Genomic DNA, 13,083 nt, shown 5'->3' with positions numbered 1-13,083 from the left:
GCATTGAAATCCATATGCCATAGTTCTGCCCAATCACTTAATCAATCAATGTCTCTTTGTAATTTTATGCTCCGATCTACACTACTTACTATACCACCAATCTTTGTGTCATTGGCAAACTTGGATATATGGCTCTCTATTGTGTTATCAAAGTCATTAATAAATAGTGAAAAGTTGAGGCCCCAGCACAGATCCTTGTGAGACACTTCCTCCAATTTGAGTACATGCCCATTATCCCTACTCTTGGTCTTCTACCATCTAACCAATCTCCTAACCAGGTCAATAATTTGCCTTCAAATCCATGAGCTTTAATTTTAGCTAAGTCTCTTATGTGGAACCTTATCAAATGCCTTCTGGGAGTCCATATAAACTACATCCATAGACATTCCCCGGTCTATTACTTTAGTTACTTCCTCAAGGAAGTTCTTCCTTTGTAACCTGAGCTGGATATTCATGTCTTTTAAATTACGACCTTGTTTAATATATGATGGATCATATTACAACAATACTTAAATATCAAATATAATGGTGTACAAGGCTGCATTTGTTTGCCCTTCTCAGACAGCCCTGAAAAGGTGGTGATGGGCCTTCTCTTTGAACCACTGAAGTCCTTGTGCTGAAGGTGTTAAGTAAGAAATGCCAAGATATTGGCCCGGATTTTGCTGTGGTAATGATGGCGAAACTGTGAACATTTGGCGTCATTACCCCTCTGAAACTGACTGCAACTTCAGGATTTAGCACATGCGTCGATAAACATAGAAATCCTGAAGTTGCAGTCAGTCAGTCATTCACTGCTCCACCACAGGTTGTGCTGGGGAACTCCCCATGCCAGAAATCAGTTGAAATCACATACAAGGATGAAAACTTCCCCCTTTACGATGGAATATCGCTGTTAAAACCCCCCTAAAACTTTAAGCCTTCTTGAAAGAGGTGTAACTGGGTTTTAAAATGGCATACTGACTGCTGAACAACTGCCCTGGCCCTGAAAAACTAATTTTATATTTGTGGAATATCAAATGTTTCCATTATTAAGAATTACAAGTTTTTAACATTATATATTTTTTAAAGTTTGATATTTCAGCTTCTACCTTAATCATAAGTGTATGTCCTAATCCTAATTTCACACTGTAAAATTTATAAAAAAGTAAATTAGAATCTGTGCATTTTACTTCCTTGTTTGCTGTCTGAGAATTCTTCAATGTGTTTGGCTGCTCAGTCAGCTTGATGGTATCACTGTTGCTGGCACTTAGGATTCGCTTGATTTGGCGCCAAATTCAAACAAAGGTCAGGAGAGCTGAAATTCACACCACAGAGATCACTAGATCTTTATGGGCAGCTTTCTTCGAGGTCAGTGGCAAGCGCCGTCGCTTCACCACTGTCCGCAAATTCCGGGCCAATGACCCAGCAACAATAAAGGAACTGCTATATCTGTACAAATCAGGATACTATGTGACTTGGAGAGGATGGTGTTCATATGATATTCCTGTTCACGTCCTTCTTGGTGGTGCAGGTTGCAGGACTGGGAGGTACTTTTGGAATTCACAAACTGATCCACCCTTGTACACTTCTGATTGAGCCAGGTTTGGTCTCCCGGTGTGATGATGATGGAAAAGTAAGGGATGCTTCAGGCCATGAGGTTAGATTGTGGTACAATACAATTCTGCTGCTGCTCATTGACCACCGTACCTCATAGATGTCCAGTTTTGGACTGCTAAATGTGCCCTTAGTCTGCACCACTTAGCACAGCAGTAGTGTCACACTACAGAATGGTGAATGTCATGTGAAGATTAGACTTTTGTCTTCACAAGGACTGTGTGGTGGTCATCCTTCCAATGCTATTGTGGACAGATTGGTTAGGATGAGCTGAATTACCAGCACCTGCTGCAGTCCCAGTCTGACAGATATGACCTTCGGGTACAACATGTAGGGGTACTGATTCGTCAGTTGGGTTGGGGGGTGGGGGGTAAAGAGGGCTATAGGCGGTAATCATCAGATGTGTTTAATGGCTATGTCTGACCAGAATCAATGTTGAGGACTCTCAGGAATAAGTCTATCCAACTGTATACCGCTGTGCCCCCACCTCTGGTGGATCTATCCTGCTTGATGAAACAGAACATACCAAGGGATGGTGATGGCAGAGTTTGGAATGTCGGCTGATAGATACGACTAAGTATGACTGTCAGCCAATTTCCTGATTAGACAGCTATCCCAACATGGACACCATATGTTAATGAAGTGGACTTTACAGGGTTGACTGGGCTGGGATTACTGGAGTCTTGTCTTGATCTGATGTCTACATCATTGCCAATAGGTGCATTCACTATTTCCCTTGCGATTGTGTTCTAAAGTGATTGTTTAAGACGGAGTGTCTTGCTCGGCCACTTCAGAGGGCATCAAGAATCAACCACATATTCTGAGACTGGAGTCAGGTATAGGTAAGACTGGGTCAGGTCATCAGGTTCCCTTCCCTGAAAGACATTAGTGAACCAGTTGGATTTTTACAATCCGCAGCTTTGATGGCCATTTTTCCTGGTGCAAGCCCACAAATTACCACATTTATTGAATTCAATTTCACAATATGCCATGGTGGGTTTGAACTCAACCTCTGGGTTGCTAGTCCAGTATCGTAACGGCTTCACTTTCTCTTTCAGATTCCTGGCAGGAAATCTATATCGCCCTAAGCCTTAAATTTTCAGCTCATGCATTGCAACACTGAATCAAGCACAAATATTACAGTAATAGAGCTTCTTAAATGCCAAAAGTTTTTTATTACTGTAACTTTTTTCTTTTTTTTGCAATTTGTCATCCTCTGCTGAAGTCCTGGATTCCTTGCTGGGAATTCCAGAGATGCTGGTACACTCTGGTGTCTCACCTAAATAGGTATTATTCATGTGTAAGCCCCGACAATGAGTGTCAGCAGGCTATTTGACTACAGGGAAAACACAGGCAAGCTCCATCCTCCCCCTCAGGCAATGTCTTGATTATTCCTATTTCCAGCATGGATATGCTTTGTGATCAGTGGCCTGGATTATTTTCTCCTCCTTAACCCAGGAGCAATTAGGCCAATTTTAGCATCCCTGCTCTAGCTAAGAGATCAGACCAGGAATCTTCCTGGCCTGTACGGCCCAGTTACTGACTGGATAAACTTGTTAAGCCATTGGTGGAGCCATTAGACAGGAGTGCCCAAGGTATTTATCCTTGTTTAAAAGGATAAAGTTTAAATCTATGTTCCCATTAATCTGCGCCTATCTCAAGCTGCTGTTATTAGCAGATCTTAGTGTTCTGATTTAGCTTTACCCATTAATGAGGCTACAGCATTCGGAACAAGGCTTTCCAAACCCACGAAGTTCAAAAAGGATGAACCAGGGAATAAGAAATATAAAGACAAATATAAGTGAGTTCCTTGAGATTCATGGCTGTAGTTTGGAATATTAATGCTAAACTGTACTAAAATTAACTCTAAAAAGATTTAAGATTTAAAAAATGCATCTCTTCTTCTTAGGCAGTCCCTCGGAACTGAGGATGACTTGCTTCACACTAAAAATAAGTTCTCAGGTGACTGATGAGTCCAATGCGCGACCTACAGTCTCTGTCATAGGTGGGGCAGACGGTGGTTGAAGGGGCGGGTGGGTGGGGTGCTTAGGTTGACGTGCACTCCTTCCGCTGTTTGGCTTGGCTTCCGGCGAAGACTCAAGGTGTTCAGCACCTTCCCGAGTGCTTCTCCTCCACTTTGAGCGGTCTTGGGCCAAGGATTCCCAGGTGTCGGCTGGGATGTTGCACTTTTTCAAAGAGGCTTTGAGGGTGTCCTTGAAGCTTTTCCTCTGCTCACCTGGGGCTCTCTTGCCGTGTCGGAGCTCCGTAGAGCGCTTGTTTTGGGAGTCTCGTATCGTGCATGCGGACAATGTGGCCCGTCCATCGGAGCTGGTCGAGCGTGGTCAAAGCTTCGATGCGGGGGATGTTGGCCTGAGCGAGAACACGGACGTTGGTGCGCCTATCCTGCCAATGGATTTGCAGGATCTTGCGGAGGTAGCGTTGGTGGTACCTCTCCAGTGCTTTGAGGTGCCTGCTGTACATGGTCCATGTCTCAGAAGCATACAGGAGGGCGGGAATCACTACTGCTCTGTAGACCATGAGCTTGGTGCCGGGGTTTGAGGTCCTGATCTTCAAACACTCTCTTCCTCAGGTGACCAAAGGCTGCACTGGCACACTGAAGGCGGTGTTGGATTTCGCCATCGACGTCTGCCCTGTTGACAGTAGGCTCCCGAGATATGGAAAGTGGTCCGCTTCGGTGAAGTTGTTGACAGTTCGACCTCAGTGTGCATCCTAAAAATGTATACCCTTTACCTATATGCACCCCCTCAAACTTTTTTCCTACTATTTTCACTTTTCCAGTTGTTAAAAAAACCCTGAATTTTGCTTTGTTCCTGACTAATAATGTTAATCTTTTTAATCATTTAAAATAATTTATTTTTTCCTTTTCTGCCTCCATGTTCCCACCATGGAGGTGCAATCAACTTGGAAAAATATTGCCAATTGATTCAAAAGCCAGTTTTCAAATAAGTCATGGCAACAATTTCAGGATTAACATGGTTGTGGACAGGATCAATCAATATTTAACACATTTCTCAATCTTAAACAGGAAGAGACTGCTAATGGATAAGTATACGCGTCAGTGGGCTCAAAGGAAGAGCATGCCGATGAATAAACTCATTTACAGCTTATTAGGAATTAAGATTGGTCTTTTTTCAGTTGCATTTCATCTGTAAGTGTTATTTTCTCTACAGTCTTGATACTTTATTATGATTTTGTTTGTTAAACTTAACTTTATATTGTAAACTTCTTAGAGGTATCACAGAATCACAGAAACCCCACAGTGCAGATAGAGGCCATTTCGGCCCATCGAGCCTGCACCGACACATATCCCACCCGATCCCCGTAACCCCATGTATTTAATCCCCCTAACACTAAGGGTCAATTTATCATAGCCAATCAACCTAACCCGCACACCTTTGGACTGTGGGAGGAAACCGGAGCACCCGGAGAAAACCCACGCAAACACGGGGAGAATGTGCAAACTCCACACAGACAGTCGCCCGAGGCCGGATTCGAACCCGGGTCCCTGGCGCTGTGAGACAACAGTGCTAACCACTACTGTGCATCTTTATTGAAGAGCATTTGGCTAAATCTTTGTGTTTGAAAATATAATACAATAATAATGCAATTCACATCAAAACATATTACAAAAAGTTGTCATTTTTGCATGACATCACAATGTCAGTAATTACATTTGGACATTCTACCTCTTCATCCTTCAAGACAAAAGCTAGCACCTCTCCAGCTCAGTACTGAAACAAAATCAAACTAATGAGGTTATTTTTGCTATTTTGCTGTGTTAAGAGGTAAATATTCTCAATGTTGTCACTATGTTTATTTAGTGTATTAGTACCCATACACTGTTGGAAAAATAGTACAGAAGCAAATACACTTTATTGTTAAAATGATAGAATTTTTGTACAATAATCTCATCTAAAAAGAGACTCCCACTACCAACAACATCCTAATGTTAAACAGTTCAAAATACTGTCTTGACACAACCAAAGATTAGAAGGGCAAAATCTATAATCACGTTGTTGAGTATCGAGAGAAAAAAGTCCACATTAAATTAAAACGCACAAACCTTGAAATCCCACAAAGTAGAAAGACTGTTTTGGCTTCCCACCAATAATTCCGACGCAGAACTCAAGACTCAAGATCCCCTATTCAAAAACAAAAGTGGAAGTGTGTGAGGATAGGTTCTGCTTTTTCTAAGTCATGCCAAATATACCAAACACAGCTGCTCGAAATCAGCTCCCCCCCACCCAATATGTGGCACCATCTAACAGGAAAAAAGTGACTTTTCAGCTGATGAGGTAGAACACAGATATCGGGGGTAATTTTGACTGTGTAATAGTGTAAAACGGGCAATAGCGAATCGGCAGCCTCTTTCGCATCTCTCCCCATTTTTATTTCCATTGCACCATGGCAGAGTCAAAATTACCCTCATCACCTTTGAAGACTATCTCAGTCACAGGAAGCAGCCAACAGGCCAGACTCTTCCCCAAGGAAGGAAATCATCAGCAGCAGAGTTCCAGGTTTCATCCTAGTTCTGTGCTGAGCTAGCCAATCTCAATTGAGGTTGTACTTGAACACAATACTCCTCAGTGTCCTGCTACTGCTTCTGATTGCTGCTGGAAAAAGTGATTCCTGCTGTAAAGTGTGGGCTGCTCTCATGCAATTCCAACCAGTGGTTCTGATGGAGATATGGGAATAGGTCAAATGTCCAACCCCTCACCCACTGTTAGTGCATTGCCCGAGACGACAATAGGTTGCAAAGAAATTAGGACATAGTAAAACAAGTTTCCTCCTCCCAATTTTCTATCCTACTCTCTTGAAGATGCTGACTTATACTTAAGTATAGTTCCACGAGCACTGGATGTCATCCAATATCAACCCAAACAGATAATTGTTATGTCTGTTCCTGGTCAGTTGGCAGGTTATATAGAAGGCACCAAGCCTGATTCTACCCTCACTCGATGTCTACACACATGCACTTTCCAGCAAGGGCGACTGGATAGTGATCAGGAGCAGGAGCCCTGGCTAACTATTCCCCTCGCAACAGGGACCAACAGCACCACTCTGACAGATATCAGCTAATTTAAGAACCTGGGACTCTGCTGATCTGTGTAGCTCATTAACATATTGGGAAGTTCAGTTACTTATTGAGTCATCAGGGAGCTTCAGTTTTTTAAAAATAGCATTGAGTTTTTACACTTTAAGAGGTTTATAAATACTCCAACTGAAAATCTTTACTGGTCACAAGAACACCAGTGTTTATCGGCTGTTAGCCATGACTTTCATTTATATTGCAATGAACATAAAAACAGTGTACTTTTTAAAATGACCAAGCAGCCTTGACCCTGGAAATATTCAAGGTATTTATTACCTGCCCAGCTAAGCATGCTTAGTTAGCACACTTTTCATATGTTAAGTGATGTGCAATAAAAGCTTACCATGTGGATAAATTCAAGGCCATAGGAATGGGTAATTTATTGTGTGGTTCAGGAGGCTTTTAACACAGCCACAAGAAAACACTCCCATTATAGGACCATTCAATGATGCTTTAATGGTTTAGAAAATGCTGCAACTAATTTCAGTGAAAATACAAAATAAGCATATACTCATTCCTCAGATGGCTCAGCTCGGTAAATAAGTAGCTGGGCCAAACATAAGAAGGTCAAAGGTTCAATCCCCAGTCTGTGCTAAGTTGGCTAAACTCAGCTGGAATGACAGGGGGTGCATTATAAATTGCCTTAGAGTGAGGGAGGTGAGGAGTTTCCCCTTCTCAATTCTATCCAAGAATCTCTTTTAGAAATGTGTGCACATCAACACTGATTAAGGGCAGAATTGGTTGTGATTCACCTTGCAGTCAAACTGCAGGCACACATAAATAACAGCCCTTTGGCCAAGGTGCTGGAACTGCAGCCCAGCAAGGAGTCAATAGCCTAGAAATAGGTAATGGCCTGTTTCGACCCCAATGGGGTGCAGACAGCACGCGTCCCAACAGGGAGGTCCGAGGCCAGCCAGAACGCGAGCTTCGTGCCTTGTTTACATTATTTGGATGGACTGGCAGCTCGCCCATTTAACATTGTTGTATCTCAGGCTGCTCGCCTCACCACCGGCAGGCCTAAGGCAAGTCCTGGGGGAGGGAGGGGGGGGGGGGGGATGGAACTGTAATGGGGGCAGGGGGGTGAGCTGAAAAATAAAGGTCACTGCCTGAAAAGTGACTTTAAATGATTGGCTTTGCAACCTTTGATGTGAAAATTAAAATCAAAACCATAAAGTGCTTTCTGGCGATAAGTAAATTCAGCAGCAGTCCCTGCAATAGCTGGATAACTAAACTGGCCTGCAGAGCAAGTATTTATTAAAGTGAGAGATTATAGCCTTTTCGACAATCCCTTGGTCTGGATCAGTTGCTTCCGTAACATGACAGGTCACTATGTTGTACGATAACTAGCCTTTCAACTAACGGTCCAAGTAGTGCAAGAACTGGAGGTTGAGATGGTATGCTTAGATTTATTGGGCTTCCAACTCCTGGACTCCCACCAATCTGTATACCTCTAAACAGCAATATTCCAGTGGTCTAGTAGTTATCAAACAAAGGGAAAGTCCATTTGGACTCTTTACCCAGATGAGCTTTCAATTACCCATTACCCATGACCCACGTTCTTGGCTCAGTACCTGTCTGGAGTGGACGATCTAGAGGCTGACCCAGAGTACCCTTAGCAAAGATTGCACAATAGGTCTAGCTGAAATCTGTATCATGAGTTTGATGGAAAACAAGTTATTCATTAAGAATACTGTGCAAAATTCTGAAGATGCATCAGCACATAGGAAAGTGCTTGAAACCAAAAAATAACATTTTGAAGTAAGTTGACAAACAGCAGGGAAGAGGCCAATAAAAACTGATCTATAACCTAGAAAGATTTGTTAGTGAATTTTGATTTTAAATTATTGGCCACTTTTTGGTTTAAAAAAAACCAGAAGTCAAATCGGTAATGTGTCCAAAACACAGAGGTACAACCATGTATAGCGTTGGGAGGGGGCTCCGGGTCAATTTGCCGTGGGGAGCAAAGGAGGTCTTTAGTCATGCCAGAAAATCTTGGACATGTCTCAGTCATTCCTCTCAGTAGTTACACCTATGCTAAATGGGAATAAGTTACATGAAAGCTATGACACTGTCAACAGGCTATGTAACCGTGGAGGGCATTACAACCAAGTTTAATCTTGTACTCATTAGACGTATACACACATACATTGCTCGGCAGAAGTTACTGCAGGATAATCATCAGCAGGAAGTTGGCTGACTTTTCTGCCCCCTCCTTGGTCAAGGCTAGCAAGGCTTATTGCAGTGTCCCAACCACCACTCCAGCACAGACCAAAAATCAAACAGCGCAGAAAGCATTTTACGTGAATTTGCCCTTGTAAATCCTCGCCATTGGTGATCTAGCATGACTCCTGTAGGTAGGTGAAAGAATTTGAAACTAGGATGAGAAAAGGATTTATAACAAAACATCATAGAATAACTTAGATCCTAAAGTAAGATGTTCCACCTTTACAATCTCTTTGTATTCAGGGTTGACCTTCTCCCCTCCAAGTCTCACTGGTATTAGGATAACAACAGCTCTCCTGTCCGATGACTTTGATTTTCCAGATCCAACAGCCTGCAAATGTTTTTCTATTACATCAGCAATGTAAACTGAAAGAGATAGTGAGTAACGCTTTAATAATAGTTTTGTTATTCCAAAACTCCAAATATGCTTTTCTACATGCTCTTCCTCTGCCCTGCATCTACACTGTAAAATCCAAAATTCATGGCACCATCTCCTATTCCAATTTATTCTCTCCCAGGACCTTGAAACTATGTCATCTCCTTCAGTCTTTGCTTTCTCTGACAAACTTCAGGCTTTAGAAACCCAAGCTTAGTGCCTGTATTTATTTCATAATCTCCTTCACTCTTTTCAACCTTGATGATGTCCTTCACTATGGCTCTCTACCTTTCACCTAGGTTTCTCATTAATAAAAAAAAATTCACTTAGTTACTGACTTCATTTCTCACATAGCAATCTTGTTGTGCAAGGCCCCTTGGAGCAGAGCGATCACAATATGATAGAATTCTTCATTAAGATGGAGAGTGAAGTAGTTCACTCAGAGACTAGGGTCCTGAATTTAAATAAAGGAAACTACGATGGTCTGAGGCGCGAGTTGGGTAGGATTGATTGGGGAATGTTACTCAAAGGGTTGACGGTGGATAGGCAATGGCAAACATTCAAAGATCGCATGGATGAACTACAGAATTTGTTCATCCCTGTTTGGCATAAAAATAAAACAAAAAAGGTGACTCAACCGTGGCTAACAAGGGAAATTAGGGATAGCATAAGATCCAAGGAGAGGACATATAAATTGGCCAGAAAAAGCAGTAAACCTGAGGATTGGGAGCAGTTTAGGATTCAGCAAAAGAGGACAAAAGGATTAATTAAGAGGGGGAAAATAGAGTATGGGAGTAAGCTATTCACAATATATATTAATGATCTAGACGAGGTAACTAGATGTAATATCTCCAAGTTTGCAGATGACACAAAGCTGGGTGGGTGTGTGTGCTATGTGAAGGATGCCGAGAAACTCCAGTATGATTTGGACAGGTTGGGTGATTGGGCAGATGCATGGCAGATTCAGTATAATCCGGATAAATGCGAGATTATCTACTTTGGTGCCAAAAATAGGAAGGCAGATTATTATCTGAACAGCAATAGATTGGGAGAAGGGGAAGTGCAACGAGACCTGAATGTCCTTGTGCACCAGTCGCTGAAGGTAAGCATGCAGGTGCAGCAGGCGGTTAAGAAGGCAAATGGTATGTTGGCCTTCGTAGGGAGAGGGTTCGAGTACAGGAACAAGGATGTCTTGCTGCAGTTGTACAGGGCCTTGGTAAGACCACACCTTGAGTATTGTGTGCAGTTGTTGTCACCTTATCTGAGGAAGGATGTTCTTGCCATGGAGGGAGTGCAGCGAAGATTCACCAGACTGATACCTGGGATGGCAGGAATGACGTACGAGGAGAGATTGGGTCGATTGGGCTTATACTTGCTGGAGTTTAGAAGAATGAGGGGGGGATCTCATTGAAACTTATAAAATTCTAACAGGACTAGACAGATTAGATGCAGGAAGGATGTTCCCAATGGCAGGGGAGTCCAGAACCAGGGGTCACAGTCTAAGGATAAGGGGTAAGCCATTTAGGACTGAGATGAGGAGGAATTTCTTCACCCAGAGAGTGGTGAACCTGTGGAATTCTCTACCACAGAAGGCAGTAGAGGCCAATTCATTAAATATATTCAAGAAGGAGTTAGATATATTTCTTAAGGCTAAAGGGATCAAGGGATATGGGGAGAAAGCAGGGACAGGGTACCGAGTTTGGATGATCAGCCATGATCTCATTGAATGGCGGAGCAGGCTCGAGGGGCCGAATGGCCTACTCCTGTTCCCATCTTCTATGTTTACCAACCATCCTGTAACCTCTGAGCGAGGTTGCCAATTTTAGTATCAACCAGTGCCAAATTAAAGCTAGTTTTGTAGTGAGCCCAGGTTCAGACTTCACCAAACTCCTTTCATGTAGGATGTTTACAGCCAGCAGAGGTAGACTTTCATTCCTTCTGGGATGAATTTGAGCCTGGGTTCAAGTGGTAAGAGAGAGTGTATTAACAGCATCTGTAATATATTACACAATTTATAATGTGAAGGAACAAATTAACAACGTATAATTCAAAAATATTAATTAGCTTCATACAGTATACATCGTGACCTATTACAGTCCATTCCTAATCATTCGGTACAATACTAATAAGCAATAAACACACTTAAATGTTAAGAAATACATTTAAGGTTAAGCCAATTGCAATCAAACAGCAATTTAAAAATAGAGATAAAAGATCATAAATGATGGAAATCTGAAATAAAAACAGAATAGGTTCACCTTTTAGCCCCGATTTTAACCTAACCTGCCTCACAAGAAAAGGTGAGTTCGGGTCAGATGCCCAATTTACACCCCGCCCGACTTCATGCTCCACTAACTTCACTGGAGCCGAAAATCGGGCTGGGTGTAAATTGGAGATCTGACCAAACCCACCCTGCTCTCACCAGGTGGGTTAGGTTAAAATCAGAGCTGTTGTCTTTCTTTTACATGCCTGACTGAGTTGACATTTATAATTATATAGCCCTTTGCACCATTTTCCTGAGGTATAAATACTGTATATGAATTTATAAATCTACAGGTAATTATACCAAACAGCAGGCTCTTTGTGAATGTGTTACCACATCTGTACCCTTGACCTCTTGTTCTCCCCTCTTTGTCTCAATCAATCATAAAGAAGCTCTCCAGTCCCATGGTTCCATCTAAAATGTTAACCTGTCCTTTTCTTTCTATTTCAGATGCTGATTGACCTGCTGTATAGTTCAAGCATTTCCTGTTTTTATATTCAGTGAAAATGGGTGTCGTAGTTTACTAAAGCAATGACATTGTTTATACAGGAGTACATATGCAGCCACGACCCCCTTGATCTTCATTCTGAGCTGAGCATTAAAAAAAAGGATTAAAATTACCCTCATGTAGAACACAGAAGCATTGACTCTTAACACATCAGACATGAGTTATGTTCAATAATGTTAAACACTGCCTGGCATCATCAATTTCAGATGACTGGCAGAACTGGGCAAGATGCCCAGTCAGCTTTTCTCATTACCATACCGTGTCACTCACCCGTACAGTCCTGAGCAACGTAAACTGTTATTCCTCGCAGCTCGGGCTCCACTGCATCTTCCACCGCTCTCCTAAGCAATGGATTTAAATAGGTTTAGACAGTCACCTTGGAATCAATGCTAATCGAATTGGACTGATTTTATTTTAAAAAACTCTAAAACAGCTGAATTTTTTACTGAGGAAAAAATTCGAGGTCAGAGTACAACGTATCAATATTGTGCAGCAATTCAGCACCATTTTGAGCAACTTTTTTTATTTAAAGTACATATTTTTTTGCACTCATCAAAGTGAGGCGTATCAGTGCTGGGAAATGAAATGCCCATTTCAGGAACCCTATGTCAGCATCAAGTAGTTATAGCATGGTTAGGTGTAGAGTAAAAAGCTCTCTGCTCTGCCCCCAAAATGTGCCACAGCCCCAATGTAAAACAAGCACTGCCTACTGACCACTATATTTCCTCTCTTTTCCTCATCTTTATGGCCATTCTGAGTGAGCTTACTGAATTGGGATCTGTAATGAGACCACCTCCAAACAATTTCTCCCAGGATCCTTATATTCCATCAGGGTAGGATTGATTTACTGCTTAGGATTTAAAACCAAAGTCCATGGCACCACTCAGTTAACCTCCCTCCAATGACTAATTATCAAGCAGTTCCCACAGAGAGACTTTTTCAATTCTTATTACTATAATGGACGTTAAAATGGAAGGAAAGTGTAGCAGATTTACTTTCCGTGTTGT

General features: G+C 42.1%; 1 protein-coding gene across 3 annotated transcripts in view; it reads right to left on the bottom strand.

Moving 5' to 3' along the window:
• Positions 1-13,083, bottom strand: part of atg4c (autophagy related 4C, cysteine peptidase) — an 83,295-nt gene that overhangs the window by 25,190 nt on the left and 45,022 nt on the right. For all 3 annotated transcript variants that reach the window (XM_085982682.1, XM_085982683.1, XM_085982681.1), the window contains exons 7-9: positions 12,347-12,417; positions 9,150-9,295; positions 5,678-5,756 (exon numbers count right to left, since the gene is read on the bottom strand). In XM_085982682.1, the coding sequence (XP_085838808.1) occupies positions 5,678-5,756; positions 9,150-9,295; positions 12,347-12,417 (296 nt within the window). The remainder of the gene's footprint in view (positions 1-5,677; positions 5,757-9,149; positions 9,296-12,346; positions 12,418-13,083) is intronic.

Source organism: Somniosus microcephalus, chromosome 3, assembly GCF_052327205.1.
Source record: "Somniosus microcephalus isolate GS21.2 chromosome 3, FLI_Smic_1.0, whole genome shotgun sequence".
Classification (NCBI taxonomy): Eukaryota; Metazoa; Chordata; class Chondrichthyes; order Squaliformes; family Somniosidae; genus Somniosus; species Somniosus microcephalus.
This window is presented reverse-complemented; position numbering and strand designations above follow the sequence as displayed.